The 19,701-nt window shown below is 52.1% G+C and overlaps 2 protein-coding genes across 6 annotated transcripts; both read left to right on the forward strand.

The window, feature by feature from the left end:
- The first annotated feature begins 410 nt into the window (after window positions 1-410).
- Window positions 411-4,387, forward strand: LOC148380966 (uncharacterized). 4 transcript variants are annotated; one of them, XM_088364043.1, is made up of 12 exons: window positions 411-572; window positions 1,292-1,570; window positions 1,653-1,770; window positions 1,904-2,029; window positions 2,140-2,219; window positions 2,297-2,410; window positions 2,642-2,848; window positions 2,918-2,994; window positions 3,066-3,194; window positions 3,277-3,376; window positions 3,449-3,574; window positions 3,653-4,387. In XM_088364043.1, the coding sequence occupies exons 2-12, from the start codon at window positions 1,340-1,342 to the stop codon at window positions 3,728-3,730; spliced, it is 1,386 nt and encodes a 461-aa protein (XP_088220169.1). In that variant the 5' UTR covers window positions 411-572; window positions 1,292-1,339; the 3' UTR covers window positions 3,731-4,387. The 4 variants fall into 4 exon arrangements, with proteins under 4 accessions (XP_088220169.1, XP_088220167.1, XP_088220168.1 ...); XM_088364041.1 differs by having other exon boundaries at window positions 415-572; window positions 1,113-1,570; XM_088364042.1 differs by having other exon boundaries at window positions 488-614; window positions 1,113-1,570.
- A 142-nt stretch (window positions 4,388-4,529) lies between these two features.
- dip2ca (DIP2 acetate--CoA ligase C (putative) a) lies at window positions 4,530-19,682 on the forward strand. Of its 2 annotated transcripts, XM_088364033.1 has the most exons (37): window positions 4,530-5,013; window positions 5,212-5,738; window positions 9,197-9,268; window positions 9,697-9,801; window positions 9,876-10,001; window positions 10,085-10,354; window positions 10,425-10,547; window positions 10,670-10,816; window positions 11,016-11,135; window positions 11,229-11,426; window positions 11,491-11,582; window positions 11,710-11,820; window positions 11,916-12,039; window positions 12,105-12,214; window positions 12,275-12,377; window positions 12,559-12,623; window positions 12,770-12,863; window positions 12,950-13,069; window positions 13,338-13,592; window positions 13,677-13,813; window positions 13,886-14,094; window positions 14,175-14,289; window positions 14,356-14,557; window positions 14,650-14,750; window positions 14,822-14,902; window positions 14,986-15,109; window positions 15,182-15,415; window positions 15,605-15,714; window positions 15,824-15,954; window positions 16,394-16,562; window positions 16,629-16,799; window positions 16,913-16,974; window positions 17,048-17,105; window positions 17,502-17,576; window positions 17,658-17,832; window positions 17,941-18,064; window positions 18,150-19,682. In XM_088364033.1, the coding sequence occupies exons 2-37, from the start codon at window positions 5,660-5,662 to the stop codon at window positions 18,400-18,402; spliced, it is 4,845 nt and encodes a 1,614-aa protein (XP_088220159.1). In that variant the 5' UTR covers window positions 4,530-5,013; window positions 5,212-5,659; the 3' UTR covers window positions 18,403-19,682. The 2 variants fall into 2 exon arrangements, with proteins under 2 accessions (XP_088220159.1, XP_088220158.1); XM_088364032.1 differs by lacking the exon at window positions 4,530-5,013 and having other exon boundaries at window positions 5,340-5,738; window positions 10,064-10,354.
- Window positions 19,683-19,701: the final 19 nt, after the last annotated feature.

Here is a 19,701-nt window from a genome sequence, read left to right on the forward strand (position 1 = left end):
TCGACTATGGGTGTGTGAGTTATGGGTCAGCAGCACCTTCGTCGTTAAAAAGTAATACAGGCCCAGGCTCTGAAGATATGTTGCTTACAGGTGGAGATGGGTAAGGTGCCTTTGCACTTGAGGAGGAAAAAAATCATGGTTAACTTCTGGATTCATCTGAAGAGCCATAGAGAGTGTCATCCTTCGAAGTGGATGAAAGAAAAAGGATAAAAGTAAGGTGGATCTTGATTGTATGGAAGAGGATTAGGGCCAGTGAAGAAGAAAAAAGACGCTGACAGGATTCTGACTTTTTTTCTCTGAATTCTGACTTTAAAGTGAGAATTAATAATTTACAGTCAGAATTCTGAGAATAAAGTCAGAATTCTGGCACAGAGTTTCTTACTATCATTACTGGGTTTCTTGATTTTAGATTGTGAGTTTATGCTCTGACCGAGTGTCCGGAACAGTAGGTGGCGGTAATGCCCCGTTAGGTGGCCAACCGCTGAACAATCCAAAAAGAAGAAGAAGAAGAAGAACGCAACGAACGAGCGCGCCAATTCGGTAATTGGCGGTCAGCTCAGAAGACAACCGTGGTAAGTTTCTCCATTGACCAACTTTGACTGAATTACTCATCGGTAACTTTTTTTTTTACCTCACAGAAATTATAGCCTAGTTGAAGTTTAAATTTGAGTATATAGCGGTGCATGTTTCGCTAACCACTTCGTGAATTCCCGAGTAAGCTAACAGGCCTCGTGCCGCTCACAAGCTAGCTAACTTAGTGTGCCGACTGACGCACTTTCATCCAAATTAATTTAGGTTAAAGGCAAAAATGTGCATGTATTGTGTTGTATTCATTTTTTTAAGTGTAACGCTTTACCCGGTAAGGTTACTTTTATTAATAATACAATTAATAACTCCGTTACTTTCTTGAACAAGTAGTGAGTTCCCAACACTGTAAATTAAGGGCTGATAATAAATTTGTGAAATGGCCTACCTTTTATATTTGTTAACATTTGCCGTTGGAAGGAACACGTGGGAGTTCTGGGATGCTCCTCCGGAGGCTCTTGATCATATAGAGGTCCATTTGTCAGTTCTGGAGGATAACGCAGACCCTCTGTTTTCACTACCTGCAGGTCAAGCTGAAGATCAGGGATTAGTCCAGAAGCATCCCAGAACTCCCATGTGTGTTCCTTCCAATGGCGAACTGGTCAACATGATTGGCCTGGACGAGGTTCTGCGTCAGCAACAAGACGGCGACGTCCAGGTGGCCCCTGACCAGCCGGACGTTTGTGCTCTGACACCGTTTTGCCAGATACAATTCTTGGGTCAGGAGGTACCTGGCGAGGACGCAGAGGGCAGCATGTGGCAGATGGTGTCAAAGCTGCTGGGAGAGGACTCTGACGCCTCGGCAAGCCCTCCGGATTACGGGACCAGGATCGAGCCCATCGGAGAGGATGGTGGCCAGGCATTGGACCGGAGAGAGCCGCGAAGTCAGGATGAGCCACTGCCCGGCGTCGTTCCGCTGGGAACGTCCCTAGATAATACCGTCATGCCTCTGGTCGAGGGCGAATGGGCCTGGCGCGCTCAGGCTGTAAACTTGCGTACATCACTTTTGGGCTTTTGTCAGCACTCTGCCCCGTTACATCATCACGTTTTCCTGCTGCTTTCCGCAGGCTGCAAAGATGCACACCCTCAACCCTGAGGCCGAAGTGTGGACAGGATCGAACTACAACTTTTCGCAGGATCCGCGGCCTTGGCTATGCCTTCCCGGCGAGCAGATGGACCCACAAAGTGAGTCAAGATTCAAATTTATGCTGTTTGAGTTTGCCATCCATCTTCCTTGTATAGCAAGTGTGCACAGAATGACTCATACTTGTTAACACACACTTAGCACTTTAAAGATCAATTTGTCCTTTTGCTTCAGGTGCTGCTGAGATATGCACTTCCAAAGAGCACGGATTGCACGTGGAGCTGGCCAACATGGGTGCGGCTGAGGTTGAAGGCCAACCCGGAGCAGCAGAGGACCACGTCCTGCCAAAACCAGACACGGGTAACTGAACGCGCCTGGGTGTTGACTCGCAGTTCATCACGAATGTTGTTAAAAGTCGGTGTTGATGAGGCAACCTAGCCCCTGATGTGGCCCGTCTCTTTCCTCCTCAGCTTTGCCGCAGGTCCAGATGTCGCCCAACCACAGCCAATATGTTGTCATCCTGCGTGAAATCCCTACCAGCACCTACCGCCAGGAAAAACCTGCGGCCGCCTCCTTTTCATCCTCACCCTCGTCTGATCCTCTGCCTAAAAGTAGTCTTTTGTCCCACAGGAGGTGGAAGCGCTCTTCAGCAACGAGGAGCTGCCCAAATTCCTGAGCTGCGAGATTGTGAACTCCACCCACTGGTTCGTCACCTTTTCCTCAGAGGACGGCGCCTACCAGGTGATTGACAGCTGTCATTTCCCGACGACTTTATTGTTGCCATCTGAAATGAGGTAATGGAGTGCAGTGGGTTTTTTTTTTTTCCTTTCTTTTTCTTCCTCTTTTGAAATGCCCATCAAGTGTGTTCAGACAAAAGTTGCTCCCTTTAAGCACAAAGAGCACAGCGAAAATGAAAATCAAGGTACAGATGGTTCAAATAAAACAGAATGAATGAATTGTGCGTTTCCTCAGGCCTACAAGTACCTGCGAGAAGAGGTTAGGTTTTTCAAGGGAAACCCCATCAAAGTGAGGATGAGAGCCAAATCAATGACCTTCCTGTCCTACAACTTCAACCCCACCTGGCCCTACATCCCAGACCAACACCGGGTTCCCTATTTGCCGCACCAGCCGCTACACAGCTTCACCTGCTGCCATTCGGGATACTCGCACTGTGGTGAGGTGAGTCCTCTTGGCGAGGTTTCCTCGTCCTTGCCAAGCCACTGAGAGCTTTTCTGCTTTCGTCTGCAGATTTTTGTGTCCAGTTGCCCCCTGCACTGCTTTCCACAAGCCTTTTGGTTCCAACCTTGCTTCCCATGCCGAAAAAGGTGGCCTACATAAGAGTGAGAAAATGGCTGCACACTGGATGTTGTTCTTCATGCTTGCTGTCATGCGGCAGGTGCGCCAGAACGTCAAGTCACGCCGACGAGATGACCGCTTGGGGTTGGTTCTACTTGAGAAGCTACAGGCCTCAGCAAATCAGAGGCCTCAAATGGCAAAGTGGGGTGCCACATTCACTGGGACAAAGGTAACATAAAGTGGTGCCCCAACTTAGCTTCTCGTGTCTCCAAGTAACGAGCTCCAAAATAGGATCTGTGTTGTTGTTGCAGCGAGTTTGACGACACTGCCCTGACCTGCAAGTCTGCAGACCATAATCAGAAAAACCGAGAGGAGCTGTGTGCTGATCTCCTCAGAGCTGGACCCGAGCCTGTGAGTTGGATCGCACTCTCTTCTGGCTTTGCTCGCATTACATCTTTGACGTGTGTGCACACGCGGCTGTAGATAGGAACTTCAACTCGTCGCCAGCCATCTCCCATCGATCTCGGAGTGTCCGACTTTACTCCCCTCGGTGTGAAGACGCTGCCCAAAACGGCAGAACCTACCTGTGCCGATGACATCGCCAGAGAGGTAAAGCTGAAGAACCCAAGGTGGGGGCGGGTCTTAGGTGTTGTCGGCCGGTTGTGACGCACACTTGTGATTGAGCAGGCCTCGCAGGATCTGAGCTACGCCGCCATCGGCCAGAAATGTTCCGCTGACTCGATGCCTGCTGTGGAAGAGAAGTAGAAAGCACTTGAGGCACACCTGGCTGATTTTAATGGTGTCACTTCCTAATGTTTCACAGCACTTGCGTTTTCTAGTTTGTGTTTCCTGCTCGCTCGTATGGTTCTTTTGTACAAGATTCACTCGTGCATTGTCGGTGATATTTTATTTTAAGTTTAGGTCACGAGGCTTACTTTCTTTCTGCATGGCTTATTTTCGTCCTGCACTTTTCCCAGGTGGGGAATTTTTGTATAGTTTTCTAACTTCATGGGTGTGACCATATTGGTTTTCATTTGTTTTTAATTATTCCTGAAATGGGATTCATTTTAGAGTCAACACTTGATTTTTTTTTTTTTTATCAAACTGAAAATTTATCATTTTTGGAGCAATGGCATCTTTTATTTTTAATTTTCCAAAGCAGCATTTAAGCAGCTAATACTTTCTGACGGATACAAAAAGCATTTATCAGACTTTTTGTATCTGTCAGAAAGTGGGTATTAGCAATATATTTGGAAGGTTATTATTGTGGTATTTGGGCATTGTTCACTCTGGAATGTGCCAGTTTAAAAATCAAGATGGAAGTGATACTTTACACTCACAGCAAAAACAATTGTCAGTTGAAGTTAAGCAGTTCAGAGAAGCAAATTTAAAAAAAATAATAAAAAAATGTTTTGACTATTGGGTGCCAATTGTTCAAGATTTTACACGTGAATCAGGAATGTTCTTTGTAAAGTTGTATATGATTTTAAACAAGTTCCGCTTTGACTGTAAAATTCCTGGCTCGACCGAGCTCCGGGTAATATCACGGTTTTTTTTGTAAACTGTACTGTGTATTGTGTTTTTTGTGGGTCAAAACAGGACGGCTGCAGTGTGGCTTTGTCTCCACTAGGTGGTAGGTGAGTTCTATCACAACAGTGATGAGGGCGATGACTTTTGCGTAAACAACCTTCTGGCATGAGAAACATCAGGAATATTACATACATTAAGGGCTTGAGAAATATGCATTCTTACGTAACATGCCTCTTAGAAGGCTGGCTCAATGGCCGAGAGTAATAAAAAATGACGTTTACGGACTGAATGTTTCCTGCAATTGTGAAATTGGCTTAAGCGTGTCTCCTGCAGCGTGTCGGCCTTCGTTGCGGCCTTCAGACTGCCAGGCCAGTGGCGACTCCAACTTGGTTGCTCTGCGAAAGCAGACCATCTGTTTGCTTGTGCGAGTGGAAAACAAGCAAGCGCCCAAGAATGACAGCATCGTCGGACGCAAACAATCCCCTGATACAACGCCAACAATTTGATGGAGAAAGCGAGTAAGTGTTGCTCCTCAGAAGCCAATTGTTAGCTCACTTTAAGCGAGCACTTTTAAATATCTGATCATTTCATCACTAAGTCGCATATTGAATGAAGCATGACTATTTTGACCACTGCTGTCAATAACTGAAAAAAAGTCTTAAAATATCTTGTATTCTTGGTCTTGTTTGTGGTAACTAGAGCGCAATTTTATTGAGGTGGTACTCGGTGTAAAAAGTTCTTCAATCACTCCGCCAAAATCCACGTCACTGTTGACGAGGTGTGGTTGCACGCAGCGCCCCCTGCCGATGACTAGCGTAGCCGCACCCCCTCCTCCCGTGCCTCGTCGTCGTCGTCACGTGACCCTATTGGCAAGCAAAGCAAAGCGGCAGCAAAGCTCGGCGAGCCTCCTCGTCCTCATCATCCCCATCCCCACAGCGAGGAGCACGACCGGCCCGGCCCAGCCCAGCCACTCCGCCGCGAGGAACTTGAGCCATTCGAGGTCGGCGGACGCCATGGCGGATCCCCGCTAAGAGGCGAGACTTTGGATCCCCCCGTCTTTGTTCCTCTCGCGTCCGTCGCGCGCGCATTTCGCCGAGGAAGAAGGGACGAAGACGCGCAAGGCAGGAGCAGGCTGAAGGTGTTTTCGCCGCGATACGAGGCGGAATGGCGGACCGAGAGGCGTCGCCGATACCGTTGGAGATCCGAGCCCGCCTGGCCGAGCTGGAGCTCGAGCTGTCAGAGGGTAAGACCCCCCCCCCACCACCAACACATCAACCCCACCCTCATCCAAAGCCCCGCTGTTCCCTTATCTCATCGCCATCCGCACCGACACTAACGGAATTTAATTGTTAGCACCCCCCCCCCCCCACCCACTCCTATTCCTCCTGCCCCTCCTCCACTGCCCGCCCGCCCGCTCCTCCCATCCAGATGTTTGTTAGCCAGGAACCGTCCCGGCCAGCTCTGTGCAGCCGGCCCACGGCGAATCTTAGCCGGGAGCGAACGACAGCGAGCCTCGGCCCGCTTTGGCTCTTTGTCTGCCCCCCGGGAGTGAGCAGAACATATCCCCCACCCGCACCCCTCCTCCCGGTTTGACCTTGAGATGTTGACACCGCCAAGCGAGGCTACCTGTGCCCATGCGTGTGCGCGTTTGTGCGGGAGCGCGCGTCGAAGGCATTGCGATGCAGCAGAACGCCGCCGCTTTTTGGGCCTTCTGGCTTCCGACATTGGAAACTGGCGAGGCCTGCTCTGAGGAGGAGGATGCTTGGGAAGATTGTTCAAGCACCAAATCCGTCCCCTTACTCCTCCTTTTCCCGCCACGCACATACCGAGGAGCTCAGTCACAGCTGTTCGAACACAGCAAGCATCTCATATTGGAACATTTGGGCCTTATATAATGGAAGCCACATCTTTTATTCATTCGGGCTTGCACGGCCTAGAAACGCTGGAGATGATCTGGCGCACAATTCCAATGTGCACATCCCAAGTGTGTGCGTGCGCGTGTGTTCAAATCACCCAGCTTGCCATCCCGGTTAAATCCAGTTTGCATTCCGGTTCAGCTCGGGATGTCCCCCCATCACATTTCTTCAGTGGAGTTGCTCGATTTTGAAAATCGCTTGAGTCCAGCACAAGTTTGCTTGAATTGACGCTCGTTAGACTTGTGAGGTTGTCCTCTTGTGCTGACGCTGGACTCTAATGTGGCCTCTTGTTGCTGCAGCACATTTCTATCATCTCAAACATCTGAAAAAGTTCCTCAGTTCATCACTTAAATGACCGAATGAAGAGATGTTTCGGAACCGCGTCGTGTCCCTTTTGTTGCGTTTGAATTGTGATGAGCGCGTGGAGAACTTCCCGTTTGCTTTGGCGTTCTCATTGCTGATGGAGGACGGGAGCTTCTCGTCTCAGTCGAAGGATATCTCACAGCTCACCTGTTGATTTTGGAGCGGCTCGGCCCGTCTGGAAAATCCAAATTCCAAAACGGGCTTCTTGCCGAGTCTTTTTTTCTGGTGCACTGTGATGATGGCTTTGGGAGAGCTTGCCAGAAGATATCCAACGCATCCTCAAGTAAACACTGGAGGCTGAAACATGTTTGCTCTTTTTCTCAAAGTAACTTTGGGAGCTTGTTTGGTCAAAAGTAGTGCTTTGCTGCTACCTCGTGGCATTCCCCCAGGAGTCTGCCGAGTGTGTCGTGTCACTTTCCAAACAAGTTGCTGCAGCTGTGTGTGTTTTTGTTGTGACGGAGAGTGGCTGCACATGTCGCTGTCCTTCTCGAAGTGTTTTCCTGAATAATCCATGAAGCGCTCGGCGTCGATCGATGAACGTGAGAGAACGCAAAAAAAAAAGGCTTGCAAATTTCTGGAGGACTATTTTTTTAGCAGCCGGTGATGATTCTTAAGGTCTTTGGCAGCTGTGGATAATTCAGAAATGTGAAAGAACCTAATGTTTTGGGAGAAGGCGCCATCGAGACTCAAAGCGAGAACCTCGGAAGTGTCGGATATTCGCGCCGACCGCTTGTCATCATCTCGATTTCATGCGGCGACTGAATAGAGCATCTCGATGCTCGCATCATGCACACGCGTGGCGCACGCAGGACATATTTTATTTTCATCCCCTCAAGTCGCATGTTGCTATTTTTACACTTCTTGACGTCTTGACCCGCTGAATCACCAGCGAGGCCGACTTTGTTTTTCTGCTGATGCTCGTCTAGCTTCTCGTGCGTATGTGCGCGTGCGTGCGCGTGCTAATCAGCTAGCGGCCACTCTGCAGACCACACGAGTCCCTCCATGTGAGTGTGACAGCCCAAGGTCCCTGTGCATGACGCACTCTCGTGTGTGTGCGCGTGTGTGTGTATCGTTACCATGGAGCCTGTGTGTGTGTGAGATGTGATGAGGTAAAAGGAGATCAAATAGAACAGGATGTTGATGCTTTCAAGCCTAGCAGGAAACAAAGAGAAACAAGATGGAGGATGAAGGTGATGAAGATGCATCGTCCATCCTGAATTCTTTTTTTTTTCTCGGAATGTGCTAGAGGTGCGAAAAGCCACAGTTTGCCGACCAGTTCAGGGTGCACACCACCTCTCAGTCTGCTGGGCTGGACTCCAACTGACTTGCGTCCCTAACGAGGACAAACCATATCGAAATTGGATGGATGATTCATCTTGTGCACAAGAGAAAAAAAAACTCCAGCGCCATCGATCAGCCCTCAGTTGTTTTCCAGACCGCAATGAGGGAGCGGCGAGGAGCCTGATGAGCCTCCTTCTCACATCACCACATCCAAGATGGCCGACTGGGCTGCGGCCTTCACGAGGAAAAGTGTTGCTAGGCAACTCCCTCCCTGTTCCACTGCGCTGTCGGTGGAGGATGGCTTCTCCCCGTGGACCCGAACCCGCTCGCTCATTGCGTGTGTGTGTGTTTGTGTGTGTGTGAGAGAGAAAAAGGAAGCTATTGAAGCAGATCAGAGGCACGCACGCACGTCGCCGATGTTGATGGCTACCGCTGGCTGCGTTTTCAAGTCTGATTTCGGCTCTCCTTTCATTGACACAATGCGCAGTCACACGGGGTGATGGCCAACGTCTGATTGCTTCTCTGCCTCCTCTTCATCATCTCCTCCTGAGCCTTCTCATCCTTGTTTTCCTTTTGTTAATCTTCCTCTGCAATCTCCTCTTTTTATTTCCTCTTCTCCGCCATCCTCTTCTCGTCTTGCTCCACCTCCTCCTCTTTGTCCTCCAACACCTTCACCACTTCCTGTTCTAGCCCTCCTTTTTCTCATGGCCATGATCCTTTCTCTCCTGCTACCAATAATTACTTTGCTTCCACATCCTCATCCCTTTCCTCCTTTCTACTCCTCCGCTCATCTCTCCCCTTGCGTCGTGACGAGCAGGCAGCGCCTCCGACGTTTTGCGTTGCTGCAGAGTCGACGGATCGATAATTAGTCAAGCGGTGCGTTTAATGGAGTACAAGCGGAGGAATTATCCGTATTAGTGCTGCTAGTTGCACTCGGGGCCCGGCTGAGTGACTGCAACACGTTGCCGCGGTAACTTGCGGCAAGGCCCTCCAATTGTTTGGACTTGGTCCTGAGACGTTGAGCAAAGTTTGAGAAACGCCGTACAGCTCATCCATCCACAGGCATTCTTTTAATTTGTCACCTTTGACCCCGGCGCCCGTCACTGATTGGCCGAGACGCTCTGTGTGTGTGTGTTTGCAGGCGACATCACTCAGAAGGGTTATGAGAAGAAGAGGTCCAAGCTGATCAGAGCGTTTGTTCCACATGCTGGAGGTAATTTAGCCACCTCGGAACCCGCTCACACAGCTAAAAATACAAAAAAGGCAAGTTGGCCCGATCGATTTGCAATCCTGACAAAATCCGACCATTGGCTGTTTATCGGCCGTAGGCCAACGCTTCCTGGAGCTCAGCTTGGGCCTGCTCTCCCGCACTCGTGGGTTGCGATGCAAAGTCAATCAATCACTTGCAATCATTGATTGATCACTTATTTCTTTTGGTATTTTATCAATCCCTTATATCATTTGATCAATCCAGAAAAATGAAATTTTTCTGCTAAATCATCTTCATGTTTTCCTTTTGTGTTGTGCTCTCCGGCTGCTGTCAAACTGGATGTGTGCGTCTACGCATGTGTGTGTGTTAAATGATGTGTTTGTGCGTGCGGCTGAACGTGCGTGCGCGTATTTGCGTGCCGCTCTCTGCAGGGATGGAAGGTCCAATGTCTCACCGGGTCCCTCTGGGCCCCCCTTCTGCCGCCCGCTTCCACCGCCGGCGAACATCGGGCACCAGGGACGAACGTTACCGCTCAGGTCAAGACGCTCGCCCGCTCGTACACAGAAAGCGTCGGCGCGATCAACGTCCCCTGACTTTGTTTCTATCACAGACGTTCACACAGAGGCGGTGCAGGCCATGCTGGCGCGCCATGTGGAGAGGAAGGTGGCCGTGCCCATGCCGTCCAAGCGGCGATCGCTGGTGGTGCAGACGTCCATGGACGCGTACACGCCGCCAGGTGAGCGCATGCCGCACGGTGCCACCGCGCCCGCGCCTCGACAGGTGCCTGACCCTCACTAGGCCTCTCGCCCCTGTGCTCAGACTCCTCGTCGGGCTCAGAGGAGGAGGCGGGCCCCTGCGACGACATCTCGAGCGTGGAGCACTGGATGGGCCGACCCTTGCACTTGGGCCCCGCCCACCCGGGTTCCACCTCCTCCTCGTCCTCGTCCACGCAAAGCGGCGGTAGCGGCAACGCCGGGCGGCTGGCCGACTCGCTGGCGCACGCGCACATCTCGCACCTGGCCCACCTGGGCCACCCGCACATGGGCCCGGCGCACCTGCAGCAGGGCCATCTGGCGTCCTCGCACCACGGTAAGACGATGATAGCGTGACGGCGATGTGCTTTGCGAACTGTTGCAAAATGTTGTGTTGACCCGTGCAGGCATTGGCCACCTGTCTCTGAAGAGGAAAGGAGCGCTGAGTGTGGCTGAGAATGGAGGCTCTTTGCGGCGCTCTTGCGAGTTTGGTTCTGACATGCTGTGGCCACCGCCGCTAGAGTCCGACGGTACACGCGTACATGCCCCCCCCCCACCCGCCCGCCAAAATGGCCGTCCCATCGAACCTCGCACCTGTGCAAACTGCCATTGAAGTCAAATGAAAGATCCCATACGTGTTGTTCCCGTCCAGAAAACCACTCTGGACCGCCGGACGTGACTGGCTACTCGTCAGACTCGCCTCACTCCCACACGGAGCGCCATCCCATGTCCAACATGGGCACCATCGCCCGCAACACGCAGAAGTACGGCAACGCCGAGCGCATGGAAACCGGCGACGGTAAGAGTCATTCAAACAGAAAAGTCCATCTTGTAGCTTTTCTACTTTCCACTTCACTCGAGCTTTGGTTCACATCTCAGATTTTTTTGGGCTTGTTATTAAAGACAAACAAGCACTCGGATCTTCGCGATGGCAGTTTGTCGTGAGGCCAGCACTGTGACACGGCGACTCTCATCACGTTTTGGTTTTTGCTTGGCAGGCGTTCCAGTCAGCAGTCGCGTGTCGGCCAAGATCCAGCAGCTTGTCAACACGCTCAAGCAACCTCGCCGGCCGCCGCTACGAGAGTTCTTCGTCGATGACTTTGACGAACTTCTGGAAGGTTAGAAGTCACAAATCCCGAATAGATCACACTGATCATAGTAGGGGTTTGAGGAGAAATAAAAGTAGTGGCAATCTGTCTCGTGGCGTGCAGTCCAGCAACCGGACCCCAATCAGCCTCGTCCCGAGGGGGCGGAGATGATGCCGGCACGAGGCGACGCTCTGGGGGTGGTCACCAACTGGCCGCCTTCGCTGGAGGCCGCTCTCCAGCGCTGGGGGACCATCTCCCCGAAAGCCCCCTGCCTCACCAGCCTGGACACGGCGGGAAAACCACTTTACGTCCTCACCTACGGTAGGCTGGCGGGCGCACCGGCTTGGTCACGCGTCCATGTTTATGTGCGTGCGTGTGTGTGCAGGGAAGCTGTGGTCTCGCAGCATCAAGCTGGCCTACAACATCCTCCACAAGCTGGGGAGCAAGCAAGAGCCTATGGTGCGGCCCGGAGACAGGGTGAGGGGCGCGTCTCATTTCTTTGGATACATCCGAGTCATTTGGAACACATCGATCAGGAAGGCCAGATGTAGCGCTAAGGTTCTCCGCATTTTTCATTTTTTTTTTCCCACCCTCTCACCTGTAGGTGGCACTAGTGTTCCCCAACAATGATCCAGTGGCCTTCGTGGTGGCCTTCTATGGTTGCCTGCTGGCCGAAGTGGTCCCGGTTCCCATCGAGGTTCCCCTCAGCCGCAAGGTACGCCTTTCCGGAACAAAATAATCGGTCTTTACTCAGCTCGACACAAAAAATGGCGCAAAAAAAAAATATTTAAGTGAGGTTCCCTTGCATAGGATGCGGGAAGTCAACAGATTGGATTCCTGTTGGGAAGCTGCGGCGTCACAGTGGCGCTGACTAGTGACGCCTGCCATAAGGGGCTCCCCAAGAGCGCCACGGGGGAGATCCCACAGTTCAAAGGTAAGCCGGGCGGGATCGTCACCGCTGTATTTTTTTATAAACTTTGGCTTTGCGTGTGCGCGCAGGTTGGCCCAAACTGTTGTGGTTTGTCACCGAGTCCAAGCACCTGTCCAAGCCGCCCAGAGACTGGTTCCCCCACATCAAGGACGCAAACAACGACACGGCTTACATCGAGGTGAGTGGCAGTAAATGAAGATGGTGACCGAAAGGTTTTTAACGCTGAGCCTCTCTTCAGTATAAAACGTGCAAAGACGGCAGCGTGCTGGGCGTGACGGTGACCAGGATCGCTCTGCTCACACACTGCCAAGCTCTCACTCAGTCCTGCTGCTTCACTGAGGGTAAGACGCCTACAACAACACTCCAAAAGTTGGACATAAAGTTTCCAAGAAAGACAAATGACGTTTTCCTGTGAAAGCAAAATCTTGTCATTAACATTGTGTGAGATGTGTGCATGCATCCACGCGCACACAGCGCCCTCTGTTGGCTTGACAGCAAACATCTCTCTCTCTCTTCCGGCAGCCGAGACCATCGTCAACGTTCTGGACTTTAAGAAGGACGTGGGCTTGTGGCACGGCATCCTAACGGTAAGAACCATTTGAGCGTCAAACAGCTGAAATATGCAATGTTTAATCTTTTTATTTTATGAGTGTGTTTTACGAGTCAGTCGGGGCACCAGTAAATCAAGATTACGGCTGCCGTCCGCTGCTAATGAGTGTGTGTGTGTGTGCAGAGTGTGATGAACATGATGCACGTGATCAGCGTGCCATACTCGCTCATGAAGGTCAACCCACTATCGTGGATCCAGAAAGTGTGCCAGTACAAAGGTGAGCTTTGAAACATGCGGCCCACTCGGAGCGCCAACTTCACCTGTCCGTCAAATACATTAACATACGTTTGTGTCCGCACGTAGCCAAAGTGGCCTGCGTGAAGTCCAGAGACATGCACTGGGCTCTGGTGGCCCACAAAGACCAGAAGGACATCAACCTGAGCTCCCTGCGAATGCTCCTGGTGGCAGATGGATCCAACCCTTGTAAGAGCCCGTTTTGAAAAAACAAAGCCCGCTATTGGGACTTTTGGCAAAATGAGAAGGGGAGCTCCCTGAATAGATGTTCTGCTCCAGAGAGTCTCTTCTGAGCTTTTATCTCATTCAAATGTAATAAATGAGCATGATTTAGTCTTCCTTTTAATTCCAGCCTCTTCTGAAGCTTAATTGAGTCCGCGCGTTGGTGGCCTGCTTCCGTCTTTGCTTTGTTAGAAGATCAAAGTTTAGGAATGATCTTTTCTCTTCTTGCCGTCAGGGTCCATCTCCTCGTGCGACGCCTTCCTCAACGTCTTTCAGACCAAAGGCCTGCGAGCTGAGGTAATCTGCCCGTGCGCCAGCTCCCCCGAGGCTCTGACGGTGGCCATCAGGAGGCCCGTGGAGGACAGCAGCCAGCCGCCGGGCCGCGGCGTGCTGTCCATGCAGGGGCTCAGCTACGGGGTGGTCCGTGTGGACACGGAGGAGCGCCTGTCTGTCCTAACCGTGCAGGACGTCGGCACCGTGATGCCAGGAGGTGCCATCATCCACAAAGTCCAATTATTTATAATACAAAATCCTAATCAAGTGACAAGTTCTGATGCACGTGTTGCTCGTCCAGGGTTGGTGTGCGTGGTGAAGCCCGAGGGCGTCCCTCAGCTCTGTCAGACGGATGAGATCGGCGAGATGTGCGTTTGCGCCGTGGCGACTGGTACTTCCTACTACGGCCTCACCGGAATGACCAAGAACACCTTCGAGGTAGCGGCTCGTCTTTGAGCCTCAGGTGAAAGAAGGAGCAGCCAATCGTTGATGTGCAGCATTTGGCCGTAGGTGTACCCGGTGAGCGGTAGCGGCGGGCTGGTCAGCGAGTACGCCTTCGTGCGGACCGGCCTGCTGGGCTTCATCGGGCCCGGCGGCCTGGTCTTCATCACAGGCAAGATGGACGGCCTCATCATGGTGAGCGGGCGCCGGCACAACGCCGACGACATCGTTGCCACGGCCCTAGCGGTGGAGCCCATGAAGTTCGTCTACAGGGGAAGGTGAGTGACCTGAGTCGCACCGAAGGGAGACTGGCCGGCCGCGCTGGGGAAGCTTCATGCCATGGAGTCATGACTTGCAGGATAGCCGTCTTCTCGGTGACTGTCCTGCGGGACGAGAGGATCGTGGTGGTGGCTGAGCAGCGGCCCGACTCCACCGAGGAGGACAGCTTTCAGTGGATGAGTCGCGTCCTGCAGGTAGAGTGCGACGCTGCGCCAACATGGCTCGTCACGGTTCTCACCCCTCTGCCACTCCCCTGCCAGGCCATTGACAGCATCCACGGCGCAGGTGTGTTCTGCTTGGCTCTGGTTCCGGCCAACACGCTGCCCAAGACGCCGCTGGGCGGGATCCACCTGTCTGAGATCAAGCAGCTCTACCTGGAGGGGGGGCTGCACCCCTGCAACGTCCTCATGTGCCCCCACACCTGCGTCACCAACCTGCCCAAACCTCGACAGAAGCAGCCAGGTGGGAGTCCACCTAGATTTTTTTGTTAGTTTTTGTTAACTCTCACAAGCTTGGTGTTGAGTGATGTCTACGTCTAATTGTGTGCATTGTAGAGATCGGACCTGCCTCCGTGATGGTGGGCAATCTGGTGTCGGGCAAGCGTATCGCTCAGGCCAGCGGCCGAGATCTGGGACAGACGGATGACAACGACCAGGTGAGACGAATCATCTCAAAACGTTTTTTTTTCCTCTCCTCAACATGCTCATCTTACCTCGCCGTGCGCAGTTCCTGTTCCTCTCAGAGGTTCTGCAGTGGCGAGCTCAAACCACGCCGGACCATGTTCTCTACACTCTGCTCAGTTCTCGGGTAAGGACGCCAGTTCGGGAGGCTCCTCAGAGATGACAAGCCGAAAAGTCATCAAATGTTCCGCTTCCCTCTGCCTCCTCCAGGGGGCAGTGTCCAGCTCCCTTACCTGCCTGCAGCTCCATAAGCGGGCGGAGCGAGTGGCGGCCCTGCTGATGGAGCGAGGTGGCCTGCAGGAAGGAGACCACGTGGCTCTGGTCTACCCCCCAGGTAGGAGCGGGTCCGCTGGTCCGCTTTGGAATCCTGACCTGTCGGTGAACCCGCTCGCACCCTTCCCCTCAGGCATCGACCTGATCGCGGCCTTCTACGGCTCTCTGTACGCCGGCTGCGTGCCCATCACGGTGCGACCGCCCCACCCGCAGAACATCTCCACCACGCTGCCCACCGTCAAGATGATCGTGGAGGTCAGCCACTCGGCCTGCGTGATGACCACCGCCGTCATCTGTAAGCTGCTCCGCTCCAAAGAAGCCACGGCCACCGTGGACATCAGGAACTGGCCACCCGTCCTAGACACTGGTAAGCTCCAAAGACAAAAAACAAAGTCCATTTTTTTATCTTAGACAATAGATGATCTGTACTTTCTACTCGTGGCAGCTTTTTCAAGCTCCAGTCCAAGTATGACAACCCACTGTAAAAAAAAAAAAAAAAAAAATCTGTAAACTGGATTTGTTGACAAACAATGCTCACATTGTTTTTGTGCTGCAGATGACCTGCCAAAGAAGAAGCCTCCGGCATTGTACAAACCCAGCAACCCCGACGGTTTGGCCTATTTGGACTTCAGCGTGTCCACCACCGGCATGCTGGCGGGTGTTCAGGTCAGCTCGGAACCCCGACCCACGCCGCGTGCACCCTTCTCCATTGTTTGCTTCGTGTTGGCTTGAAACGTTCCCATCAACTGTTCCCCCACCCCCCTTCCCCTCTCAGATGTCCCACAACGCTGTTGGAGCGTTTTGCCGGTCGGTGAAGCTCCAGTGCGAGTTGTACCCGTCAAGAGAGGTGGCCATCTGCCTCGACCCGTACTGCGGCCTCGGCTTCGTCCTCTGGTGTCTCTGCAGGTTGACCCTTCCTTTTTCCTACTCTTTTAATTTTTTAAAATGGTCTGAGAGTTGAAAGATCTCTGGCGTGCACTTGACACTACTTTTGTCCAAATGAGGCTCCTCAGCTTATTTCAACTTGAGTTTTGCTTCAATGAGGCTCTTCAACTCAATTTAACAAGTGTCCCTTAAGGACAAAAAGTTGTCCAGCCATGGTCTGTAGAGTTGTGACCTCCATCTCAGGTGTGCTTTTCTTTGAAACCGCGTGCGAATGAAATCTGCCGCAGACATACTAAATCAACCCGCATATCCCTCGTGCCAAGACGCTCTTGGCGCCTAATGAGGAGGACATGCTAATTATTGTAAAATATGAGCCTAGGCTAAGCACATCTTCTCTCCTCGCCGCTTGTAGATTTGATTTATGTTCCTTTTTATGTTCCATTTCAATGTGTGTGCGCAGCGTCTACTCAGGCCACCAGTCCATCCTGATCCCCCCGGTGGAGCTGGAGTCCAACCCGGCGCTGTGGCTGCTGGCCGTCAGCCAGCTGCGGGTGCGAGACACCTTCTGTTCCTACAGCGTCATGGAGCTCTGCACCAAAGGTCTCGGCCTGCAGACCGAAACCCTCAAGGTGGGTTCTTGTCATGAACGCACCGGGTGAGGCTGACGCGGCTGACGGCGGTCTTGTGTCCTGCAGGCCCGCGGTCTGGACCTGTCCCGGGTGCGGGCCTGCGTGGTGGTGGCTGAGGAGAGACCCAGGATGTCCCTCACGCTATCCTTCTCCAAACTCTTCAAAGATCTCGGCCTGCACCCACGTTCAGTCAGCACGGCCTTTGGCTGCAGGGTCAACTTGGCCATCTGCTTGCAGGTAAACACGCCGGCCAAAAAGCTGCTCTTTAAGGGATTTCTGTCTTTTGGGTTCATTTGAATGAACGGGCAAACGTTGACTGTGGTCTACAAAATGTTTGGTCATGGTGGCAGGGCACATCGGGACCGGACCCCACCACGGTCTACGTGGACATGAGGGCGCTGCGCCACGACAGGTCGGACCAAGCGTCTCCTCTCGGTTCTGAAGAGCCCTGTCGCCATCAACGTGCGTGTGTGTGCGTGTTTCAGGGTGCGTCTGGTGGAGAGAGGATCTCCTCACAGTCTGCCTCTCATGGAGTCCGGAAAGGTGAGCGCGCACACACAAACGCTTTTCGGTCGAGAAGGAAAAAAAAAAGAAGACATTTGGAAGGAGACATTGGAGATTTTTACTGAGGAATCGATGGCATCCATTTTCTCAGCAGGATGTGGAGTTAAATGTCAAAAGACTATTTGCGGCTCGGACTGCTGCTTGTCCTCCCACGGTGGAGTGACTCAAGTCCGTCTGTGATCAACAAGCTCCTCGCCCGTTTGTCGGCAGGCGTGCGGCTCTACGCCAAGCGGGAAAGATTCTTAGAGAAACCACAGCGAAACAATTGGCGCTGCACGTTTGATAGAACCGAAGTGTACGGAAACAACACAATTCAAAAAGCGGCGGTGCGGTGATGGTAACCATGGCAACCGCCTTTGTCTCTCACTGTTTCAGATCCTGCCTGGAGTTCGCATCATCATCGCCAACCCCGAGACCAAAGGCCCTCTGGGGGACTCGCACCTGGGCGAGGTGCTCTCATCAGAGCTGTCTTGGGCAGGTGTCGGCCCCCTGCTGGCAGTGCTGAGCGCTCTTTTCTTCTTCTTGCATCAGATTTGGGTGCACAGCGCTCACAACGGCAGCGGCTACTACAGCGGCTATGGCGAGGAGGTCCTGCAGTCGGACCACTTTAACTCCAGACTGAGCTTCGGCGACACGCAGACCGTTTGGGCTAGGACCGGCTACCTGGGTTTCCTCCGCCGCACCGAGCTAACCGACGCCAACGGAGGTTAGCCGTCGCTGCCTCCTTTTATCCAAATAATTTCTTTGCCTGTTTTCAAAGAATCTGCCAAAAGACTTCCTCGGCCAACGTGTGTCCGCTGTGTCTTTGTGGCAGAGAGACACGACGCTCTGTTTGTGGTGGGCGCCTTGGAGGAGGCCATGGAGCTCCGGGGCATGCGCTACCACCCCATAGACATCGAGACGTCGGTCATCCGCGCGCACAAGAGCATCATGGAGTGGTACGTCGCCGCCTTCAGCACATAAAGTCCTACTCGGCTGTTGCGCAACCTCGTAGCTCAGCTTAGCTAACAACCGGTTCCCCAGCGCCGTGTTCCCGTGGACCAACCTGCTGGTGGTAGTAGTGGAGCTGGAGGGCTCGGAGCAGGAGGCGCTGGACCTGGTTCCCATGGTGACCAAGGCGGTTCTGGAGGAGCACTACCTGATCGTGGGCGTTGTGGTGGTGACCGACATCGGCGTCATCCCCATCAACTCGCGCGGCGAGAAGCAGCGCATGCACCTGCGCGACGGATTCTTGCAGGACCAGCTGGATCCCATCTACGTGGCCTACAACATGTAGCGCGTGCGTGTGTGCTTGCGCGCATGTGTGTGTCTGTACGGTGCGCTCGCCACTCGTTGCTTTCCGTCTTTGTTTGCTGAGTGACCGCGTCGCCGACATCATGCGCGCGACATCCGCCAGGGAAGTTTTTCGGGGAGCGAAGGGAAACCCCATGAGGAGCTTCTTGTAAAAAATATAAATATTGTACATTGACATAATCTATATGGAGAGGAACTGAAAAGACCAGGAGGTGTCTAGTAGCCCCCAATATGCAGCCCTCCCCACACCCTTGCAGAACCGCGTACGCGTGTGTGTGTGTGTGAAAGAGAGAAAGAGAAAAAGGGACATTTGGTGTTTCTTCAGAGGAAATTTTGTGATTTCAGCAAGATCTTTTAAAAGAAATGGCAGTCAACTTGCGCATATTTGCTAATTCACATTGGCTGAGGGTGTTCCCCCAGCCTGTCAGCCAAAGTCACCTGAGATAGGAAGCAGCTCAGTCGTGACGTTCAAGCGGAATAGTCGCTCTACAAAGTTGACAGATGGATGGATTTATTTTGCATTCATGATCTTAAAAAATGACATTTTAACTGTCCGGCTGCATCACATCTAAAAATGCGTAATGCATCATAATGTGCTCACATTTCGTTGAATGATACCATTTTTACGGCAAATGTTTTGCCCAACTTTCATTTGTTAAATACTCCTTAAAGACAAAAATCTTGAGTAACGTCGTGCGGTTGCGTGTTTTGCTACAAAACACTTTGCTGTGTCTTATATGTGCACTAACTCAGATGTTTTATTCAAAGTCTAGAACGGATGCAGAAGATTAAAGATGACTATTTATTACGAATAAAAACTTGAATATTGTCAGTCCATCCCAAAAAAGGTGGAGGTGTTGGCTAGCTTTGCGCTGTTAGCGTAGTTAGCGGAGTATGCCGCGGACTGTGATGCAGATTATGTAGAATATTTTCAATATGTGTCTTCATTAAGTCTTTTATTTCAACACTAACAGGAAGGCGGAGAAAAAAGTCTTTATGCATATCAGCTAGTTTAGCAAAGCTAGCAATTTAGCGGCCGCGCGACCAAGGACGTCCCATCAGGTGTGTGTGTGGTATTTGTGCGTGGATGGCTGCTTGCGTGTGTATTGTATGTAAATAGTGTCGATTTTGTACGGTACAAATGTGTGTGACTTGTTTTGTACACATGACTTCAAAAGATGAAATGACACTTTTATAAGAGTCTTCTATTGGCTCACGTTACACTATACAAGTGCAATAAAGTGCTTTGATTGGCTAAAGAGACTCCGCTTTCAAGTCTTGC

The sequence above is a fragment of the Syngnathus floridae genome, chromosome 20 (assembly GCF_059516105.1).
Source record: "Syngnathus floridae isolate MCC-2025c chromosome 20, RoL_Sflo_1.0, whole genome shotgun sequence".
NCBI classification, from domain to species: domain Eukaryota; kingdom Metazoa; phylum Chordata; class Actinopteri; order Syngnathiformes; family Syngnathidae; genus Syngnathus; species Syngnathus floridae.